Source organism: Microcebus murinus, chromosome 10, assembly GCF_040939455.1.
Source record: "Microcebus murinus isolate Inina chromosome 10, M.murinus_Inina_mat1.0, whole genome shotgun sequence".
NCBI classification, from domain to species: Eukaryota; Metazoa; Chordata; class Mammalia; order Primates; family Cheirogaleidae; genus Microcebus; species Microcebus murinus.
Window position 1 is genome coordinate 424,521 of NC_134113.1, and position 22,713 is coordinate 447,233.

Below are 22,713 nucleotides of genomic sequence, written 5' to 3' on the forward strand. Positions count from 1 at the left end.
TTAGCTGGGTGGCTGGTGGTGTGCACCTGTAGTCCCAGCTACTCAGAAGGCTGAGGCAGAAGGATCACTTGAGCCCAGAAGCTTGAGGTTGCTGTGAGCTGTGATGACGGTACTACACTCTAGGTCACAGAGTAAGACCTTGTCTCAATGAAAAAAATAAATAAACTACTGGAAGAAACATAAGAAGTATTATTTGGGGAAGGACCTTAGGTTAAGAAAACATTTCTTAGATATGACACCAAAAGCTGAATCCATTAAATAAAAATGTTGATAAATTTTTTCTCTTTGAAAGATACCATTAAGAAAAATAAAAGACCAGCCTGGGCCGGGCGCGGTGGCTCAAGCCTGTAATCCTAGCACTCTGGGAGGCCGAGGTGGGCGGATTGCTCGAGGTCAGGAGTTCAAAACCAGCCTGAGCAAGAGCAAGACCCCGTCTCTACTATAAATAGAAAGAAATTAATTGGCCGACTAATATATATATATAAAATTAGCCGGGCATGGTGGCGCATGCCTATAGTCCCAGCTACTCGGGAAGCTGAGGCAGAAGGATTGCTTGAGCCCAGGAGTTTGAGGTTGCTGTGAGCTAAGTTGATGCCACGGCACTCACTCTAGCCTGTGCAACAAAGCGAGACTCTGTCTCAAAAAAAAAAAAAAAAAAAAAAGACCAGCCTGAGCAAGAGTGAGACTCCGTCTCTACCAAAAATAGAAAAAATTAGCCGGGTATGGTGCTGCATGCCTGTAGTCCCAGCTACTTAGGAGGCTGAGGCAGGAGGATTGCTTGAGCCCAGGAGTTTGTGGTTGCTATGAGCTGGGCTGACACCACAGCACTCTAGCCAGGGCAACAGAGTAAGACTCTGTCTCAGAAAATAAAAATAAAAATAAAAGGCAAGCCACAAGGCGGAAAAATATTTGCAAATCATCTAATAAAGGGCTAGATTTCAAAATATATGTTTTTTTTAAAACTCTTAAAAGTGGTATTGTGTATTAACCCACAATACCACTACAAACCCCCTTGAATGACTATAATTAAAAGGACTGATGGTACCAAGTGTTGAGGGGGACATGGAAGACTGGAACCTTCATCCATTCCTAGTGGGAACATAAAATGGCATAGCTACTTCAGAAAACATTTTGACAATTTCTTAAAAAGATAAATATAAACTTACCATACAACCAAACACTTTCACTCCTAGATATCTACCCAAGAAAAATTAAAACATGTCCACATAAAGATGTGTACACAAATGTAGGCCAGGCGTGGTGGCTCACATCTGTAATTCTAGCACTCTGGGAGGCTGAGGCGGGAGGACTGTTTGAGCTCAGGAGTTTGAGACCAGCCTGAGCAAGAGCAAGACCCCTGTCCCTACTAAAAATAGAAAGAAATTAATTGGTCAACTAAAAATATATAGAAAAAATGAGCTGGGCATGGTGGTGCATGCCTGTAGTCCCAGCTACTCAGGAGGCTGAGGCAGGAGGATTGCTTGAGCCCAGGAGTTTGAGGTTACTGTGAGCTACGCTGATGCCACGGCACTCTAGCCGGGGCAAGCAACAGAATGAGACTCTGCCTAAAAAGATAAAAACAAGGCTGGATGTGGTGGCTCACGCCTGTAATCCTAGCACTCTGGGAGGCTGAGGCGGGCGGATTGCTTGAGGTCCATTTGAAACCAGCCTGAGCAAGAATGAGACCCCGTCTCTACTATAAATAGAAAGAAATTAATTGGCCAACTGATATATATATATAAAAAAATTAGCCGGGCATGGTGGCACATGCCTGTAGTCCCAGCTACTCGGGAGGCTGAGGCAGTAGGATCGCTTGAGCCCGGGAGTTTGAGGTTGCTGTGAGCTAGGCTGACGCCACGGCACTCACTCTAGCCTGGGCAACAAAGTGAGACTCTGTCTCAAAAAATAAATAAATAAATACAAATAAAGACAAAAACAAACAAAAAACAAAGATGTGTACACAAATGTACACAGCAGTATTCATAATAAGCAAAAAGTGGAAACAATCCAAATGTCCATCAATTGGTAATGGAATAAACAAAATGTCATATATCCATACAGTGTTATACTATTCATGAAAAGGAACAAACTACTGATATGTACAACTGACGACCTTAAAAACATAATACTAAGTGCAAGAGACCACATAGAAAAAACTGTATCTTTTATGTATCTGTTTCCTATTGCTACAGTAACACATTACAAACTTAATGGCTTAAACCAACACAAATTTATTATCTTACAGTTCTGGAGGTAACAAATCTGAAACAAATCCTATGAGCCTAAAATCAAGGTGTCAACTTCCCTCTGGAAACTCCAGGGGAGAATCTGCTTCCTTAACTTTTCCAGCTTTTCCTGCATTCCTTGGCATATGGTCTTTTCCATCGTCTCCAAAGCCAGCAGCATTGCATCTTCCATGTTCTTTCTCAGATCCCATCATCGCATTGCCTGCTCTGGCTCTCATCCTACTGCATCCTTTGTAAAAGGACCCTTACATCGGGCCCACCCAGATAACCCAGAATGGTCTCTCTATCTCAATATCCTCAATTTATTCACATATGCAAAGTCCCTTTTACCCCATGTGAAAAACAAACAAACAAACAAAAAACATTCACAGGTTCCAGAGATGATCAAGCACAAAAACATATTGGGGGGTAATTATTTAGCCTACCACATTGTACCTTCCATTTATATGATTTTTTTTTTTTTTTTTGAGACAAAGCCTCACTGTTGTTCGGGCTACAGTGCTGTGGTATTAGTCTAGCTCACAGCAACCTCAAACTCCTGGGCTCAAACGATCCTCCTGCCTCAGCCTCCCAAGTAGCTGGGACTACAGGCAGGTGCCACCATGCGCGGCTAATTTTTTTCTATGTTTTTAGTTGGCCAATTAATTTCTTTCTATTTTTAGTAGAGACGGGGTCTTGGTCTTGCTCAGGCTGGTCTCAAACTCCTGACCTTGAGTGATCCTCCTGTCTCGGCCTCCCAGAGTGCTAGGATTACAGACGTGAGCCACCATGCCTGAGCTATTTATATGAAATTTTGAGAAAAGGCAAAATCATAGTGAGAGAATGCAGATCAGTGGATGCCTGAACTGGGGTGAAGAAAACCAGAAAAACGGAGTCTGGGTATGGAGACTGACTAGAAAGAGGCATGAGGGAACTTTGCGGGGTAGTAGTAATGTTCCTTATCTTGCTAGTGCTTGGATCATGTGGATGTGTTCATTTGTCAAAGCTCATTGAAGAGTCCATTTAAGATTCACACATTTCACTAGGTATAAATTTTACCTAAAAAAGAAAAAGAAAAAAAAAACCCAAGAACAAGTATAATAATAAACATACATACTGAAGCGCTTAGGGATGAGTGTATGGATGTCTGCAATTGTCCTTTTTTTTTTTTTTTTGAGACAGAGTCTCTCTTTGTTGCCCAGGCTACAGTGAGTGCCATGGCGTCAGCCTAGCTCACAGCAACCTCAAACTTCTGGGCTCAAACAATCCTACTGCCTCAGCCTCCCAAGTAGCTGGGAATACAGGCATGCGCCACCATGCCCGGTTAATTTTTTCTATATATATTAGTTGGCCAATTAATTTATTTCTATTTATAGTAAAGACTGGGTCTTGCTCTTGCTAAGGCTGGTTTCAAACTCCTGACCTTGAGCAATCCTCCCCCCTCGGCCTCCTAGAGTCCTAGGATTACAGGTGTGAGCCACCGAGCCCGGCCTAAAGGGTAATAATTTTGTGGCTCACCAAATACCATATGCCCCACATTTCCCTGGTTGGGACCATGTGACTAGTTTTGGCTGATGGACTCTAAGTAGAACTTTATCACTTCTAGGCCAAAGCAATTAAAAGTCAGTGGACATAGCACTCTGGGAGGCCGAGGCGGGCGGATTGCTCGAGGTCAGGAGTTCAAAAAACCAGCCTGAGCAAGAGTGAGACCCCATCTCTACTATAAATATAGAAAGAAATTAATTGGCCAACTAATATATATCTAGAAAAAAAAAAATTAGCCGGGCATGGTGGCGCATGCCTGTAGTCCCAGCTACTCGGGAGGCGGAGGCAGCAGGATTGCTTGAGCCCAGGAGTTTGAGGTTGCTGTGAGCTAGGCTGATGCTAGGGCACTCACTCTAGCCTGTGCAACAAAGCGAGACTCTGTCTCAAAAAAAAAAAAAAGTCAGTGGACAACTGAACACTTTTATAACCCACATCATGAAAAAAAGGAAAAATAAATTTTTAAATAAATTTTTAAAAAGCCAGTGGACAGGCTGGGCACAGTGGCACATGCCTGTGATCCCAGCACTCTGGGAGGCCGAGGCAGGGGAGGATTGCTTGAGGCCAAGAGTTTGAGACTAGCCTGCACAAGACCACCTCTCCAAAAAATTAAAAAAAAAAAAAAATTAGCTGGCTGTGGTGCTACATCCTGTAGTCCCAGCTACTTAGGAGGTGGAGGCAGAAGGATCGCTTGAGCCCAGCAGTTTGAGGCTGCAGTGAGCTATGATTATACCACTGCACTCTAGTCCAGGTGACAGAGTGAGAGCCTGTCTCAAAAAAAAAAAAAAAAGAAAAGAAAAAGACAGTGGACAAAAATGGCCAGTGGGCCTCACCAATCTGTGTTTTCCACTGCCAGTGACCTCCGAGGCCATGTGTTCTGGAGGTAGAGCTAGTGCAGAGATGCCACCTGACTCTCTCGCCAGTCCATGCGTGAGTTGACCAGCCACCAATGACTTGGGAGTTGTTACTGCAGCCTAGCCTACCCTACCCTAGCCCCACTAGCCTACCCTACCCTAGCCTACCCTACCCTACCCTAGCCTACCCTACCCTAGCCCCACTAGCCATGGAATGGAGGGCTCTCACAAAAAATACAATACAGTCATGCATGGCTTAATGACAGGATGGGTTCTGGGTAATGCATTCTTAGGTGGTTTCATCTTTGTGTGGATGTTGGAGTGTATTCACACAAACCTACAGCCTACTATACAACTAGGCTATGCGGTGCAGTACAGCCTATTGCTCCTAGGCTACACACCAGTACAGCCTGTGACTGTGCTGGATATCATAGGCAACTGTAACACAAGGGTGAGTACTTGTGTTTCTAAACACATCTAGATATAGAAACAGTACAGTAAAAATATAGAACTATGGTCTTACGGTATTTAGGGACCACTATCGCCCATGACGTTCGTGGATGACGCAACACCCTAATGGGGGCAGGGCTGTACATGTGCATGCGTTCTTAGTCCCTGCCCCTCAGCTCCAAACCCGCTCTTGCACACCGGGGCGGGGACTGTGCAGACCCCACCTGGGGAGGTGGACCCTTGATTGGGAGGGAGAGGATCTGACACAGCTTCCCACGTCTCCCCGCCCTGGAAAGGAAAACTGTGCGGGCGGCTTGGCATTTCTGAGAGACCAGCCTACGCTTGTCAGGGTTGGGTTTTTGTTTTTGTTTTTGTTTTGAGACAGAGTCTCACTGTGTTGCCCGGGCTACAGTGAGTGCCGTGGCGTCAGCCTAGCTCACAGCAACCTCAAACTCCTGGGCTCAAGTGATCCTACTGCCTTAGCCTCCCGAGTAGCTGGGACTACAGGATGCGCCACCATGCCCGGCTAATTTTTTCTGTATATTTCTAGTTGGCCAATTAATTTCTTTCTACTTTTTGGTAGAGACAGGGTCTTGCTCTTGCTCAGTATGGTTTTGAACTCCTGACCTTGAGCGATCCTCCTGCCTCTGCCTCCCAGAGTGCTAGGATTACAGGCGGAGCCACCGCGCCCAGGCCAGGGTTGGGTTTTTGAGAGAAATGTTGTCCTGGTTCTTTGGCTCCTTGCTTGCAAGAATTGCAAGAAGGCTCGGTGCAAGTGAACAGACAAGGCAGCAATTCCACACAAACAGCTTTCACTGCAGAAAAGAAGAAGAGAAGAAAGCTACACAACATGAGCATACACTCCAGAGAGAGGAACGGGTCAGTCTCTAAGGTGGTTTCCTTTTAGTGGCGGAGGTGCAGGGTGTTACCAGGCGATCGATACACACGATCGCCAGGTGTCCGCGTTCTCCTGCTTGGTCTTGGCCTTTTCTCCAGCAAGGAGTCAGCATGCCCCCTTCCAGCTCCTGAGCTCCCTCGCCGCCCCTGGAGCCAGGCGGTATCCGGCCCCCAAGTCTCCCCATCTACCTCTGCCCTTAGCCCCGTCCTGAGCCATGGAGACAGGGAGGAAGAAGGGTGCCACCTGTTGGGCCTCACGAATGCCACTGCGGCCCGCGGGGGAGGGGTTGGGGACGTGGAGCCACCCTGCCCGGGCAAGGCAGGGCCTGCCCCAGCGGGGCTGGGCACCATCTCGCACCATCCGTGTCCCCAGAGAAGTGGAAGTAAAGCACCCGCCAAGCTGAACACCCCAGAGACTGGCAGCGGGGCTGGCTCCCCTCCTGTTTCTGCCCGCCTGTCTGTAGTCATCAACCCCATTTTAAACAGTTAAATAGGCCCAGCACAGTGGCTCAGGCCTGTAATCCTAGCACTCTGGGAGGCCGAGGCACGCGGGTTGCTTGAGGCCAGGAGTTCGAAACCAGCTTGAGCAAGAGGGAGACCCGTCTCTACTATAAAGAAATTAATTGGCCAACTAATAGATAAAGGAAAAAAAAAATTAGCCGGGCATGGTGGCACATGCCTGTAGTCCCAGCTATTCGGGGAGACTGAGGCGGAAGAATTGCTTGATCCCAGGAGTTTGAGGTTGCTGTGAGCTAGGCTGACGCCACGGCACTCACTCCAGCGTGGGCAACAATGCGAGACTCTGTCTCAACAACAAAAATAAATAAATAAAATAAATAAACAGTTAAATAAAACAAAAAGTCCCTTCCCGCTTGGTCCCCGCTCTCCGCCCCTAAAAAGTCCCCTCATGGCAGCACCTGCCACCTGCAGGTTTAAGCCTCATCCAGCCAGGCCGGCTGGAGGCTCGGGAACGCGCCTACGCGGCTGGCACGCGCGTCCCAGGCGCAGGAATGGGGCGCCATAACGACTAAACTCGGCTATGAAAACGCCAGTGGGGGCCGGGCATGGTGGCTCACGCCTGTAATCCTAGCTCTCTGGGAGGCCGAGGCGGGCGGATTGCTCGAGGTCAGGAGTTCGAAACCAGCCTGAGCAAGAGTGAGACCCCGTCTCTACTATAAATAGAAAGAAATTAATTGGCCAACTAATATATATATATATATATATAAAATTAGCCGGGCATGGTGGCGCATGCCTGTAGTCCCAGCTACTTGGGAGGCTGAGGCAGAAGGATTGCTTGAGCCAGGAGTTTGAGGTTGCTGTGAGCTAGGCTGACACCAGGGCACTCACTCTAGCCTGTGCAACAAAGTGAGACTCTGCCTCAAAAAAAAAAAAAACGCCAGTGGGGCGACGCCGGGAAACCCGCCCAGCCTCGCAGCCCCGCTCGGTTTCCCCAGCCCAGCCTCCTGCGGCCTTGAAGACCCCGAACCCCGGGCCGGCCCCCCTTGAGTCCCAGACTGCCAGTCCCCGGGTGCCTCCGCCTCCGGAAGTCCTCCCCGCCGGCTCCCCGGAAGTCCTCCCCGCCGGCTCCTAGCCGCTCTGGCCCTCGCGGGCCCTTCTCGCTGGTGCACTCGGCGGCGCTGCGCCCGGCCGCTCTGGCCCGCGGGGCGCTCGACTGCTCCCAGGCGCGGTCCCGCCCCGCGCCGCCCGGCCTCCGCCCCCGGCCCGCGTTCCCTCGGCAACGCGGCGGGCCGCTGGGAGCCGCCGCCATGGACGCGCCGTCAGGCGCTGGGCCTCGCCGGGCTCGCGGCGGCTTGGGCGCTGCCGGGCCGACGGCCTCGGGCCCCGCGGCGGGTGAGCCGGCGGCGGCCTGGGCGCGCTTCTCCGCCTGGCTGGAGTGCGTGTGCGTGGTCACCTTCGACCTGGAGCTCGGCCAGGCGCTGGAGGTGAGCGGCGGCGCCAGCCCCGGCCGAGGGGCCGTCGGGAGAGGGAGGCTGCGCTCGGTGTCGTCTTCACGTTGCACGGAGGAGACAGGGCCTGCACTTTGCGTGAGCAGAGTGGTACTCTTTCGAGTCTTCTCTTTTTCCTTTTCTGGTTTTTTAGAGACAGAGTCTCGCTCTGTCTCCCAGCCTGGACAGTGCAGTGTCATGATCATAGCTCACTCCTGGCCTCAAGCGATCCTCCCGCCTGGGCCTCCCAGAGCGCACCGGGCTAGCCTCGAATTTTCCTAATAGGTACCTGTCATATCCCCACCCCACCTTTCCCCCCCGGATCAACGAGAGAGACCTTCATCCCCTCGGTTGCTCCTGCTGGAGACCCATGGGTCCCTTGACTCTCCATTCCTCCCCTCCCTCCACATCCCACCCCAAGCAAGGCTGACAACTCACCTTGCAACAGGGGTCTCACATCCTTCATCTTTCCCGCCATCACCAAGGTTACTCCTCTTGACTTCACCCCAGAGCTCAACCTTTGTGGCTCTCCTTAAAATCCTGCAGCTTGTACTCGGGAGGCTGAGGCAGCAGGATTGCTTGAGCCCAGGAGTTTGAGGTTGCTGTGAGCTAGGCTGACGCCACGGCACTCACTCTAGCCTGGGCAACAAGGCGAGACTCTGTCTCAAAAAAAAAAAAGAAAAGAAAAGAAAAGAAAATCCTGCAGTTCGTCCTTGCTTATATAGAATCGAATCCGGACTCCAAGGGCCCCTGCTGGGTTCCTCCACCCTCGTCTTGTACCATTCTTGCTGTGCCCAGCTTGGCCTGGCCTGGGCTTAAAGATGCTGTCTGTGGTCTTCCCACTGCCTGCAAGCCTCCACCCCATCCACCCACTCTTCCTCCAAGTGCGGGTGAAAATGCCAGACTCAAGGAGGCCTTCTCTGTGCCCTGAAGGCCATAGCACAGAGCAGGGAGCTGACCTGCAGGTAGAGGGGCCGGGGAGGTAGGCTGCACTGTCAGGAGTCTCTTGAGAGGTAATGAGCTTCCCATAACTGCAGCTAGTGGCCAAGATGAGGCTGAAGATTTATCATCAGGAAAGCTAGTGCAGCATGTCCTTGTGGTTAGGAGACTTTTTCTAAGGCCCTGCTGAACTCAGCCTAAAGTCTTCTAAACCGAAAAGTATAATTCTTAGTGAGACTGCTGGCACTGTTCCCAGGACTCTCAGTGCAGCCCTCACCACCCCCAGCAGGTGCACGTTTGAAAAGAGCACCACTTGGGAGGAGGGGCCAAAAAGAGGTGAAGTGATTTCACCAAGATTGCAGAGCCCACTTCAATACTGTTGCCCAAATTGTTCCCCATAAAATCACAAGGAAGCTAGGTTCATGCCTTGTAATCATGTAATTAGCACTTTGGGAGGCTGAGGCAGGAGGATCGCTTGAGGCCAGGCCAGGAGTTCAAAACCAGCCTGGACAACCTAGGGAAACCCTGTCTGTAAAAAAAAAAAAAGAAAGAAAGAAAGAAAGAAGAAAAAATTTAGCCAGCCACAGTGACACTTAACTGTAGTCCCAGCTACTCATAAGGCTGATGTGAGGGGATCACCCAAGGTGAGCCTAAGAGTTTGAGGTTGCAGTGAGCTATGATCACACCACTGTACCCCAGATTGGGTGACAAAGTGAGACCTTGTCTCTTAAAGAAAAGCAAGATCACAACAGAGGTAAGAGATTCTTCTATTTCCTTAGGGCATTCTCATGTATAATTTTCTAAAACTTAACCATTCAGAAAGTCAATTCTAAGCAAATACTGTTAGAGGCTGTGTGTGCTTGGACTTCTGAGCCTTTGCTGAGGCTGCACAGCTGTGGGGTATTGGGTACCCCAGGGTCACCTCTGAAATGGTCCATAGCAGTGACCTGGGTCCCTTTGGTTCATTTTCTATGTAAAACCCTGGAAATGAATCCATCTGTGGTTTAACCATGCGACACTATCAGGTTACCTCTGCCTGTCCTCCCTCCCCGGAAGCTATAGAGAAGATCAGGATCACTCAGTGGACCCCCAGACTTTCAGGGAGCACCTACCCTGCACTCACTTCTGCACAAGTCAGCCTGGCTGAGCTCTGCAAAGCCCCAGGACGTGCTTGGTGCTGGGATGGAAGGAAGACTTGAGCTAGGAAGGATGTGGCTCAGAGGAAGGAATGAACTCAGCTAAATAAGTTGGAGGATGAGGCAGCCAGACACCTAGGGGAATGCGTTTCAGGTAATCCCTCCAGGAAAAAGCCAACATAAGCAAATACTAGGAGCTGTCCTTTGTTCAGTAAATCAGGTGTTTGTTTGTTTGTTTGTTTGTTTGTGACAGGATCTTAACTCTGCTGCCCAGGATGGAGTGCAGTGATGCAAACGCAGCTCCCTGTAGCCACCGACTACTGGGGTCAGGTGATCCTCTTGCCTCAGCCTCCTGAGTAGCTGGGACTACAGGCCTTGCCACTACATCCAGTTAATTTTTCTTATTTTTTGTAGAGACAGGGTCTTGCTATGTTGCCTAGGCTGGTCTTGAACCCCTGGCCTCAAGTGGTCCTCCTGCCTTGGCCTCCCAAAGTGCTGGGGTTATAGGTGTGAGCCATGGTGCCCAGCCAGTAAATCAAGCATTGAGCAGCTGTCACTGCCAGGCCCCCACAGAGCCAGGACCAAGCACAGAAACCTGGAAATAAACCAGAGACAAGGCTTCCCCCCAACCCCACGAGTTCACACTCTGTGCTAGATACATGGAGAATAAGTGGTCCAGCCCTCCCAGGAACCCCAGCCTTCACGGGACCCCCCAGCCCTCACAGGATCCCCTGAGTACTGGGCTTTTGGGGGTCCCATGCAGTGGGAGCACTGGGGCCTCTGTACCAGGCCAGTGGTCCGGCTTGAGAGGGGATAGGCAGGGCCGCTGAGGAAAGGGCCTGGCTCCACGATCTCAGCTCACCCAGAGGTCTCTGGGGTGACCTATGGCTGGAATACCTCAAGAGCTCTCCATGGCTGAGGCGATCCTCCCGCCTCAGCCTCCCAGAGTGCTAGGATTACAGGCGTGAGCCACCGCGCCCGGCCTTAAATAACTTTTTTAAAAACTGAGAAAATTGGGGCCAGGTGTGGTGGCCGAGGCGGGAGAATCACTCGAGGTCAGGAGTTCGAAACCAGCCTGAGCAAGAGCGAGACCCCGTGTCTATTATAAACAGAAAGAAATTAATTGGCCAACTAATATATACATAGAAAAAATTAGCCAGGCATGGTGGTGCATGCCTGTAGTCCCAGCTACTCGGGAGGCTGAGGCAGGAGGATCGCTTGAGCCCAGGAGTTTGAGGTTGCTGTGAGCTAGGCTGATGCCACGGCACTCACTCTAGCCTGGGCAACAAAGTGAGACTCTGTCTTAAAAAAAAAGAGAGAGAGTGACGGAGGCACCAGTGCATGAGAATAGCTTTGACCCCAAGGACCCCCGGGGTAACCGTACCACACTTTGAGAACCACTTCCTAGACATGCCTTCTTCAAACAGAAGTTCACCACGTGTACTCAGGGATGGCCAGGTTACTAGGAGCAGCGACCCGTGCAGGCTGGCGCAGGGGAAAATTTTGGACAGGGCCTCCTGGGACCCTGGCAGGGCACAGCCTGGCCTGGGAGGACTCCTTGTTCTGAGGGTCAGCTCCATTTGGCCGCTCACCGTGGCGTGGCCCACCCTGGTCAGCTGAGCTCTGGCTCCCCTCTCAGCCTCTAGGCTGGACCTGGACCCCAGAGCCACTTCCCGAGCAGGATGAGCCAGCCTGTGAAGGTGGATTCCCCAGAGAGATGTTCCAGCGGGGCCCCCCGGGCGTGGGCTTGGAGCTCAGAGGCTGAGCTGGCCTGCCCAGATGCTGCCAGACTCCTGTGGCCACCAGGCCAGGCACAGACCCCTGACCTTAAGCAGAGGGCCCGTTGTGGCCCTGCCCCGGCTGCCGCCTGTCCTCAGCCCTCCTCTCAATGCAGAAGCAGCTGTCCTGCAGCAGCCCTGTGGGTCCAGCCCCCCAAATCCTCCCCCGCTTCCCACCTTCCCCGGGCTCCCTGCCCTCCCTGACCGAGTCTTGGTGCCCAGCTGACAGCTCCGTGACCGGCTTCCCTCTCACATTAAGGTTTCCAGCCTTAGGCCGGGCTCGGTGGCTCACGCCTGTAATCCTAGCTCTCTGGGAGGCCCAGGCGGGAGGATCACTCAAGGTCAGGAGTTCAGGACCAGCCTGAGCAAGAGCAAGACTCCATCTCTACTAAAAATAGAAAGAAATTAGCTGGCCAAGTAAAAATATATAGAAAAAATTAGCCGGGGATGGTGGCGCCTGCCTGTAGTCCCAGCTACTTGGGAGGCTGAGGCAGGAGGATTGCTTGAGCCCAGGAGTTTGAGGTTGCTGTGAGCTAGGCTGACTCCATGGCACTCACTCTAGCCCCAGCAACAGAGGCAATTTTTTATTATTTTCTGTCTCAAAAAAAAAAAAAAAAAAAAGGTTTCCAGCCTCACCTGCTCATCCTGGTGGAGCTCCTAGACATGTCTTCACACAGTCCACAAATACTGTGTTTGGGGCGGGTCTGTTACCTGCCAGGTGCTGGGAGGCAGAAGGCACAGGACAGGGTCTCTGCCTCCTTAGCATGCAGCGGGAGAGACAAAGCCCAGACCAGACGTGCACACAAGCAGTGCCGCTTCAGCAGGGCGGGGTGTGTGCAGCTGGGGTACAGCTCAGAAACCTCAGCCAGACCCACCTCCTCAGCACAGAAGTACGGCGGAGTAAGAGGGGGTGCTGTGCACAGGGGCCCCCAGCAGGCTCCAGGCAGAGCCCGGAGACTCCGCAGGAGCCCACCGGGAATGGGGGCGCTGGGGGCTCCCTGCCCTTTTAACAGCACCCGGCGGGAAATCTGTTCTGGCCACGGGCCTGTGCGAGGATGCGCTGGGCTGGGCTCCCAGCCGTGCCCGCCCGGCCTGCTGCTTCCTCCAGAGCACAGCTTGTCTTCCAGACCGGTCGGAGCCCGTCGCTTAGGGCCTGCGCTTTCACTGGCCGTCCACTCCCAGGGGGTGCGGGCTGGTCCGGCTGGTCATTCACCACGTTGCAGCCGGGGCACAGGCCCTGGCGGCGGTTGAGGGCGGCTGAGCAGGGCAAGGGGTGGGGATGCCCCCCAGGAAGCTGCCATCACGGGGAACCGTGGCCAGGCGAGGAGGCCAGGGAGAGTGGCATGGCCCGAGACCCTCTGGCCCTGTGACCACTCGAGGTGAGAGGCTGTCAGGGGGCTCCCAAACCCCTGCTGACGCCGTGGGGGACAGCATCGGGGCTGGGGGCACAGGGAGGCCCAAGTACCGCCTGGGCAAGAGGGAGGCTCAGCCGGGCAGCCCTGAGGACGAGGGGTATAAGGAAGGAGTCGGGAGCCCACCCAAGGGTGCTGGCTGTGCTGGGAGGGTCCTGGGAGGGAGGAGGGAGCAGAGAAGCCTCTGGCTGGCTGAGCGCTTAGGGATCCCATGGCGTGTGTGCGGTGGGAGGGGCCAGGGGCCAGCCAGTCTCTGTGGGCACATACGTGTTTCCCCGAAAATAAGACCTACCCATAAAATAAGCCCTGGCAGGATTTCTGAGCATGTGCACAATACAAGCCCTACCCAGAAAATAAGATCTAGTGACGGGTGAGGCTACACAGCGGATCTGCACAACCCATGCATTTATTCCGTCACGGAGCGGTCAAGAAGATGAGCAACCCTTCTCACCTGCCCCGTGAGAGCTCTATGGCTCCACATGAGAGATTGGGGCCAATGGTTATAAAGGAAATAGATTTGGCCGGGTGGTGGCTCACGCCTGTAATCCTAGCTCTCTGGGAGGCTGAGGCGGGTGGATTGCTCCAGGTCAGGAGTTCGAAACCAGCCTGAGCAAGAGCGAGACCCTGTCTCTACTATAAATAGAAAGAAATTAATTGGCCAATTAATATATATAGAAAAAATCAGCCGGGCATGGTGGCGCATGCCTGTAGTCCCAGCTACTCGGGAGGCTGAGGCAGAAGGATTGCTTGAGCCCGGGAGTTTGAGGTTGCTGTGAGCTAGGCTGACTCCACGGCACTCACTCTAGCCTAGGCAACAGAGCGAGACTCTGTCTCAAAAAAAAAAAAAAAAAAAGATTCTCATGTAATTTGGGGTTTGGAGAGTTATGATGACGTTCCAGAAGACGACTTAATTCTATTTGGATAAATGTAGATTGTTGTACCGTACTTAAAAAAAATAACACAGCCCCTGAAAATAAGCCCTAGGGTGTCTTCTTGAGGAAAAATAAAATATAAGACCCCATCTTATTCTTGTGGAAACACGGTACCCGCAGCCCGACAGACACTGCGCCCCCCACGGCGCAGCCCAGCCGGCGTGAGCCCGCGGTGCTGCCGCCCCAGCCGGTGCCCTGTCTTCCTCCGCAGCTGGTGTACCCGAGCGGCTTCCGGCTCACAGACAAGGAGGTGGGTCCCGGCCCTCCTGGGAGCGGACGTCAGCCAGGAGGGCACAGCCCTCACCGGGTTTTGTGTGTTTCAGAAAAGCAGTATCTGCTACCTGTCCTTTCCTGACTCGCACTCAGGTAGGCTGCCCCCACCCTCCCCGGGGTGGACACTGGCTACGCTGGGGGCCCCTGCGGCCTGGCCGGGGGCGTCGCAGCCACCTGATGCAGGGGTGGGTGGTGCCCGCCCCGTCCCCGCCCAGGGGGGGACCCAGACCTCCGTGCTGCCGCAGGGCAGCCGTGCCCCTCAGATTCCTGTGGACAGAGGTGGTTCTGGACAGAGGGGCCAGCAGAGGCCAGTGTCTCCCCACAACCGCACCACAGCGGCCACCAGGAGCGGGGCCATCCTCCCGCCCCCATCCCCAGGGCACAGGTGTCTGCACGGCCCGTTAGCGCCCGTTTTCTGTCTCGGGCAGGTTGAGCCAGGCTCCAGGTGTGTCTCTGTGTGCTGTGCTCACTCCAAGACCACTAGGTGGGGAGTGCGGGCGTCAGGGCAGGAGCCCACTGAGGGACACCCCAGCCCTGGGGTGTCCTTCCCCTCTGGGGATTTCCACCAGCGGATGCCAGCCCCGCGGGGGCCCTTGCCCCGGGACCCCAACTCCAGTGCCTGCAGGGCGGCTCCCAGCCCTGACACACGTGCCGGGGCTGCCCCTTCTCAGGCTGCCTTGGGGACACGCAGTTCAGCTTCCGCATGCGCCAGTGTGGAGGGCAGAGGAGCCCCTGGCACGCCGAGGACCGGCAGTACAACAGCAGGGCCCCCGTGGCGCTGCAGGTAGGTGAGCACGGGCTGCCTCTCGCCTGCCCCTGCCCCGCTCCCGGGGGGCCCCGCCGGGACAGGGTCAGAGCGAGAAGCCCCTGCAAAGGCCTGGGGCTGAGTGGCAGGGGAGGCGCTGGCCAGGCCCACCCACCCTGCGCAGTCACCGAGTGCTGCGGCCCCACCTGCCCTGCAGGTCCAGGCACCGTCCTCACCAGGGGTGGGCAGCTCCTCTGGGGGCGCACTGGGCCCCCCCTGGAGCTTTCCGTTTGCACCTGGCATCCGAGGCTGGGCCGAGTGTGGGCCTTCCCTGAGCCCCTCTCCGCGTGTGGGCTCCGCCGTGTGGGCTGGTTCCTTCCGTGTCCGCAGGGTGTTCCCTGCAGCGGTGTGGTCCACCCTCTGGGCCAAGGACCTGACCCAGGGACACCTCCACCCTGGTGGCCAGAGGGCAGGCCCCACGGTGCAGGGACCTCGGAGCTGCGGGTTCTCAAGGCGGCGCTCCTCAGCATCCCCGGCCCTGCCCCTGGGGCTAGCAGGGTGGTCTGGGGGGCAGGGCCTGGCTAGCTCTGTGCTCTGTGCTTCCAGAGGGAGCCTGCACACTACTTTGGCTACGTGTACTTCAGGCAGGTGAAGGACAGCTCCATGAAGAGGGGCTACTTCCAGAAGGTGAGCTGCTGGGTGCGCTGGGGGTGCGGCTGGGAGGCAGGCCGGGAAGGGAGCCCTGCGCCTCTAGGAGTGCCCACCCTCCTGCTGCAGGACTGGAGGGAGGTGCCGCTGTGCCCAGCTCTCCTTGCAGCCCCTCTGGGGACTGGGCCCCTTCCCTGCCCAGCATGGGGCCCGAGGCGGTTGTCTTGGCCCAGGACATTCCTGCCCTCACCGCTGCCTGGAGCGGGCTCTGGTCACACCTTCAGAGTTAGAGCAACTTCATCCTCGAACTGAGGCACTGCTTGGCCCCTGGGGCGATCATTCCAGAAATCTTGGCCACCATATGTGTCCCTCTGCAGGCCCCCAGGTCCAGCCCCACCCTGCTGTCATCTAGGGGTTTTCCCCTCCCCGTGAGTCAGGCGTTGGGTTTTCTTCTGTCTAGTAAATCTGGGGTCTGAGTTGGGCTGTTCCTGGGGCGGCTGTCTGTCTTGTGGGGTTGCTGGGGTGTCAGCTTGGCTTCAGGGGTCCCTGAGCCAGGCGCCCTCTGACCGGCCCTGTGTCCCCGCAGTCTTTGGTGCTGGTGTCCCGTCTGCCCTTTGTCCGGCTGTTCCAGGCACTGCTGAGCCTGATCGCCCCCGAGTACTTTGACAAGCTGGCGCCCTGCCTGGAAGCAGGTGAGTGGCTGTCGGGCACGGCCCTGCTGGGCTTGGCAGGCAGCGTCTCCCTGGGGAGTGTCCTGACACCGGCCACCTGTGTCCACAGTTTGCAGTGAGATTGACCAGTGGCCGGCCCCTGTGCCTGGGCAGACCCTGAACCTGCCCGTCATGGGAGTTGTCATCCAGGTGAGGGCCAGTCGGCGGGGGAGCGGGAGCTGCAGGTGCACCCAGACAGCCTCTCGCTCTGGCAGCTGCCCCCTCCCTCCTCAGGTGCGCATCCCGTCCAGGGTGGACAAGCCCGAGTCCAGTCCTCCACAGCATCGCGACCAGGAGGTGTGAGCCGAGGCGGAGACGGGTGGGCTCCACCTGACCCCCTCCCGGGCCGGGCGGCACCTCGCCTGCCTTGCTGGCCCACACTGCAGGGTAGCCAGACCTGTCTCGGTGCAGGGCTGGGGGTTCTCCATCCTGCCCAGTGCTGTGGGGGAGGCGTGCAGGGCGGGCGCCACGGGCTCTCCCTGGGCGGTTGAGAGGTGCTGCTTGGGCCTGACCCCTCCCTCCCTCAGAACCTGCTGCCAGCCCCCGTGGTCCTCACCAGCCTCCACGAGCTGGACCTGTTCAGGTGAGCCCTGTAGGGTGCCACCCGCCACTGTGGGGGAGTCCACCATGTGTTTGTGTGTGCATGTATATATGTGTGGATGTGCACATGTGTGCATGTGTGCGTATGTACGTGTGTGGTGTGTGTATTTGTGTGGGGTGTATGCACATGTGTGTAGTGTGTGGTATATTGTGTGTGTTATGTGTGTGCATGTATGGTGTGTTATGTGGTTTGTGTGGTATGTGATGTATATGTGCATGTGTGTGGTATGTTTGCATGTGTGGGGTGTGTGCATGCATGTGGGATGTGTGTTGTGTGTATGCACGTAGGGGATCCAGGTGGGTGGGGGTATGCATATATGTGTCTTATATGTGCATGTGTGTGCATGTGTGGCATGTATGTGTGTGGGGTGTGTGTATGTATGTAGTATGTGTTTGTTGTGTGTATGCATGTGGGGGGTGCAGGTGGGTGTATATGCATGTGTGTGTTGTGTGTGTGCAGTGTGGTGTGATATGTATGTGCATGTGTGTGGTATGTATGCATATGTGGGATCTGTGCATGTATGTAGGGTGTGTGTTGTGTGTATGCATGTGGGGGTTCAGGTGGGTGGTGTGTGTGCATGTGTGCCTTGTGTGTGTCTTGTGTGTGCATGTGTGGTGTGTGATGTGTATGCACATGTGTGTGGTATGTATGCATATGTGGGACTGCATGTATGTGGGGTGTGTGTTGTGTGTATGCATGTGGGGGATGCAGGTGGGTGGGGTGTGTGTGCATGTGTGTGTCTTGTGCGTGTGTGTGCGTGGCCATTGCAGGGTGGGACTCCCTGGAGGGACCACTGGTGAGGAGCCCGTGGGACAATCCTGCAGGGAGAATTGTGCAGACAAGGAAACCAAGCCCAAGTGTCTGCACTCAGAGGAAACGGGGACGGTGGGCAGGTTCTGGAAGGCAGGTGGCAGGGAGAGGGAGACATCCGAGCCTCAGGCTACCCTCTCTGCCTCCCTGCCTGAGTCTGTGCGGGAGCCTGGGCTTTGAGACGGTCCTGCTCTGAGCTGGGCCCAGCGTGACAGCAGGCGTCTGGGTGTGGTGCCCCATCGGGGTCAGCGGCCCCTACCTGGGCGTCAGGGCCATGCAGGACTGCCAGCCCCTCCCAGGCAGGGTCCAGGTTGAGTCCCCCGTTCCCAGGGCCAAGCCCAGCACAGATGGACTATCATGGTGGCCACAGTGGCCTGACATATACTCGTGTCTTCAAATGTCCTCGGCACCGTCTTCCCCTGGGCCGGTGCCCCGTGTTCACCAGAGCCGGGTCCCAGCACGGACGGTGCTGAGAGGGCTGAGCTGGGGGCCTGGGCAGGGGTGCGGGGCCACACACACACACACACACACGCAGGCTCCCCTCCGCACCCTCCTGACCCCCAACTGCCCTGCCTGGCGACAGGTGCTTCCGGCCTGTGCTGGCCCACGTGCAGACCTTGTGGGAGCTCATGCTCCTCGGGGAGCCCCTGGTGGTCTTGGCCCCCTCGCCCGACGTGTCCTCGGAGATGGTGCTGGCCCTGACCAGGTACCGCCTTGCTGGAGTCCCAGGCGGGGGCACCGGGCCGTCCCGTGTGCCCAGCCGCCCCTCACCTGCGCCCTGCCGCCCACCCTGCAGCTGCCTGCAGCCCCTCAAGTTCTGCTGCGACTTCCGCCCGTACTTCACCATCCACGACGCCGAGTTCAAGGAGTTCACGACTCGCGCCCAGGCCCCGTAAGTGTGTGTCCTCCCCGCCACCCCCGAGCCCGCCCCCGCCCCGCCTCCCCGGGCCTGTCTCTGCCTCTTCTCTTCTCTCTCCGTCTAGACCAAATGTGGTCCTGGGAGTCACAAACCCTTTCTTTATCAAAACACTCCAGCACTGGCCCCACATCCTCCGGGTCGGGGAGCCCAGGATGTCAGGTGAGGGTCTGGGGCAGGTGTGGTGGGGGTCTGGGAGGGCTGAGCCTGTGGGAGTGGCCAGAGCCGCAGGCCTGAGGCCCGGCCCCCGGGCACATCTCGCAGGGGACCTTCCTAAGCAGGTCAAGCTGAAAAAGCCCTCACGGTTGAAGACCCTCGACACCAAGCCAGGTCTGCACTCCCCGTGGGCTGGAGCCCCCTGTGCCGTGGAGGGGGCTGTCTCCACTGGCAGGTCTCCTGGGCGGGACGGTCAGGCCTCCCGAGAACCCCTCCTCTTCTTCCAGGGCTCAGGCAGCAGAGTTCACAGTCCCTGGGCCGGGGAACACTCCCTTCTCTTCTTCTGTGGGACTCTCTGTGTCTGGGGCCGGGGTGGGTGAGGCGTGCAGGTGCTGGGAAACAGGCTGCAGGCAGATGCAATGCCCTCCCCTCACCCTTCCGTGGGGCCGTGGGGTGCGGGAGCTCAGCCCCCCAAGGATAGGGTGCCAGCTCGCCCTCCCGCCAGGCCTCTACACCTGCTACACAGCCCACCTCCACCGGGACAAGGCGCTGCTCAAACGGCTACTCAAGGTGCAGGCTGGTGGGGATGGGCTGGGGAGGCACAGGGTGCTGGGGTGGCGTGAGGGCTGCCTGGGGCTCAGCTGCCCCCCTCCCGCAGGGCGTGCAGAGGAAGCGGCCTTCGGATGTGCAGAGCGCCCTGCTGCGGCGGCACCTGCTGGAGCTCACGCAGAGCTTCATCATCCCCCTGGTGAGGCCCGGGCAGCAGGAGGGCGGGAGGGCGGCGGCGGGGGCTGTGGCCCCAGGCTCACTGCACTGCCCACCCCAGGAGCACTACATGGCCAGCCTCATGCCCCTGCAGAAGAGCATCTCGCCCTGGAAGGTGGGGGTCCAGGTGGGCCCCGGGAGGGTGGATTTGCGTCCCCACCCCAGAGGAGGGAGGGTCGGGGGCAGGAGGCTGCAGGTGTGCTCGAGCTGTCACCAGGGCTCGCAGCCGCCATGCACCCCGGTCACCATGCGTGGGGTGGGGGCCGGGGGAGAGGGATGGCAGGATCCCCAGCGGGGCTCGGGGCCTCCTCCCTGACAAGGGCCGTCCCGGGATCCGTCCCAGGCGGGGTGGGGGCCAGGGTCTTCAGAGGTGGGAGGAGCATGTCTGGGAAGTGTCTGTAGGGTCTGGAGGCCGTGGGCCCAAGGGCCCGCTCACCTGGCCCGTCTCAGACCCCCCCGCAGATCCGCCCCTTCAGCCAGGACGACTTCCTGCGCAGCCTGGAGCACGCAGGGCCCCAGCTCACCTGCATCCTCAAAGGAGACTGGCTGGGCCTCTACAGGTGGGTGGGCCGAGGGTGATCGCTGCCCGTGCCCCCTCCCTCAGCCCGTGGGGTCGGCCCTACAGCCCTGGCCTCTCAACCCCCACAGGAGGTTTTTCAAGTCCCCGCATTTTGACGGCTGGTACCGGCAGCGGCACAGGGAGATGGCCCAGAAGCTGGAGGCGCTGCACCTGGAGGCCATTTGTGAGGCGGTGAGGGAGGCTGGGAGTGGAGGACGGAGCCCGGGGCCCCGGGCAGGGGTGGGGGACCGGGTCGGGGACCGAGGACCCGCCCTTGTCCCTGGCAGAACATCGAGAGCTGGATGAAGGACAAGTCTGAGGTGGAGGTCGTGGACCTGGTCCTGAAACTGCGGGAGAAGCTGGTGAGGCGCCTCCCAGCGGCAAGCGGGCACGGGCCCGACCGAGGCTGCCCCTGACCGCGCTGTCCCTGCAGGCGCGGGCGCAGGCCCACCAGCTGCCCGTCAAGGAGGCGACGCTGCAGCGGGCGCAGCTGTACATCGAGACGGTCATCCGCTCCCTGCCCAAGGACCTGCAGGCCGTCCTGTGCCCGCCCTAGGACGGGGCCAGGGTGCCGAGGTCTGGCCGGGCCTCCCACTCCCCGGCGGCAGCGGTGGCCCCCGGCCAAGCATGAGCCCCCAGGCCTTGGCCCCCCGCCCAGGCTCGGGGCTCCCCTCCCCGCAGCGCCATTGTCCCAGCAGTAAACGTGACATTTGGAACCGCAGCCTGGTCCCTAACTACTGGGGGATTATGGGCTGGCAGAGCCTCCCCTCCTCCTGGTCCCACCTGCCCTCCACAGGCCGCAGGCCAGGGGGCGGGGTGGGCACGAGCCCTGCTGCGCACCCACCTCCCGGCGTCCATCTGCCCCAGCCCCACACGTCTCGTTTGATGTGTCCTTCAGCCCCAGCGGGCTGCCCGGCCCAGGACAGGGAGGCAGCTGAGGGGGCCCCTCCTCACAGCCCACCCGCCGTCTTGCCCACAGCCGCTGGCGTGGGGGGAGGCTGCTCTGCAGCAGGGAGCTCTGCCCAGCGCCCCGGCGCCCTGCTGGGCCCCACCTGCCCAGGGCTGTGGTTTGGGGGTGTGGTGGGCAGCGGCAGTGTGGGGCCCAGTGCCCCTGCTGGGAGAGCAGGCTCGGCCCGGCCCTCAGAGGGTCCACAGCCTTGTCCTGGTTCCTGCTCCCGAAAGACCCCACCTGGCACCAGCCTGGACACGACAGGTGCTCTCGTCATCCCCTTGTGTAGAAACCCCCCACGTGCAGCCTGACCCTACCTCCCCAGCGGGAGCCTCCATGGTTCTGTAGCCTCAAGGTGCAGCTGAGCTCCTTGGTGAGAGATGAGGGTCCCTACCAGGTGCCACCTCTGGGTCATACTGTCCCCCTTGTATGACCCCTCCAAGCACTGGGCCCAGCAAGGTAGAGCCCTGTCACCGCTCAGCACATGGTGGCAGCACCGTCAGGGCCCAGGGGAGGGTGGACATCCGGGTGTGGACCCAGAGCTGCAGCCAAGCCCCAGCTCAGTGTCACCCCACTGTGTGCCCGTGGGTAAGTATCCTGGCCACTCAGACCCTCAGACTCCTCATCTGAAAGAGCGGGCCCCGTGTGGATGCCTGACGGGGTAGCTGCAGGGAGGCCCGTCCGTGGAGACCAGGCCTGTGCCCCACAAGGCCTGGGTGAGGCGCTGTCCACCGCCCTGAGCCGGGGTCCCGGTGCAGCACACACAGGGCCGGGGGAGGGCTTTCCTCTCCTGCCGAAGCCCCATCCAGTTCCGGGGGCGCAACCCTCATTCAGGGCGATCCTGCAGCTGCCACGGGCTTGTGGGTCCTCACTGGGACTCCCTAGACCACGTCCTCTCGTGAGCAGGGGTGAATCGAGGCATCGCTGACCACTTTCCACACTGGGCTTGGCTGGGTACCGGACACAAGCCAGGTGTCCACGTGCCGGGTGTCTCTGTGCCCGGCACTGTTCTCAGGACTTTGTACATGTGGCCTTGTCCATCCTGACCACGGTTTAGGGCAGCCTGCCACGTCCCCATCACAGGCACAGGACAGGGTGGTGGAGGGGGCAGCTGGGCCCAGACAGTCCGGTGCAGGGTCCAGGACACAAGCGCTGGCAGACGGAGAACAGGCAGAGGGAAGGGGCAAACCTGTTCCTCGAAAGGGCCAGGCCTGGCCAGGTGCTGTAATCCTAGTGCTCTGGGAGGCCGAGGCGGGAGGATCGCTCAAGCTCAGGAGTTTGAAACCAGCCTGAGCAAGAGCGAGACCCCGTCTCTACTAAAAATAGAAATAAATTAATTGGCCAACTAAAAATAGATAGAAAAAATTAGCCGGGCATGGTGGCGCATGCCTGCAGTCCCAGCTACTTGGGAGGCTGAGGCAGGAGGATCGAGTGAGCCCAGGAGTTTGAGGTTGCTGTGAGCTAGTCTGA

At 57.2% G+C, this 22,713-nt stretch overlaps 1 protein-coding gene across 2 annotated transcripts; it reads left to right on the forward strand.

The window, feature by feature from the left end:
• The first annotated feature begins 7,644 nt into the window (after positions 1–7,644).
• On the forward strand, positions 7,645–21,010 carry DENND6B (DENN domain containing 6B). Of its 2 annotated transcripts, none has more exons than XM_012789542.2 (20): positions 7,645–7,911; positions 14,323–14,361; positions 14,435–14,477; positions 15,056–15,168; positions 15,736–15,816; positions 16,364–16,469; positions 16,558–16,637; positions 16,722–16,784; positions 17,015–17,070; positions 18,482–18,604; positions 18,695–18,790; positions 18,882–18,976; positions 19,079–19,144; positions 19,476–19,540; positions 19,629–19,718; positions 19,797–19,850; positions 20,186–20,295; positions 20,384–20,486; positions 20,582–20,656; positions 20,728–21,010. In XM_012789542.2, exons 1-20 carry the CDS (start codon positions 7,735–7,737, stop codon positions 20,848–20,850), a joined length of 1,758 nt encoding a protein of 585 aa, XP_012644996.2. In that variant the 5' UTR covers positions 7,645–7,734; the 3' UTR covers positions 20,851–21,010. The 2 variants fall into 2 exon arrangements, with proteins under 2 accessions (XP_012644996.2, XP_075863002.1); XM_076006887.1 differs by having other exon boundaries at positions 20,198–20,295.
• Positions 21,011–22,713: the final 1,703 nt, after the last annotated feature.

Excerpts from the sequence above, each read along its gene's own strand:
- DENND6B (XM_012789542.2), top strand. The coding sequence starts at position 7,735 with ATGGACGCGCCGTCAGGCGCTGGGCCTCGCCGGGCTCGCGGCGGCTTG. Across the intron at positions 7,912-14,322 it reads AGCTCGGCCAGGCGCTGGAG|CTGGTGTACCCGAGCGGCTT; the intron begins GTGAGCGGCGGC and ends CTTCCTCCGCAG. Across the intron at positions 18,791-18,881 it reads ACGACTCGCGCCCAGGCCCC|ACCAAATGTGGTCCTGGGAG; the intron begins GTAAGTGTGTGT and ends CTCTCCGTCTAG.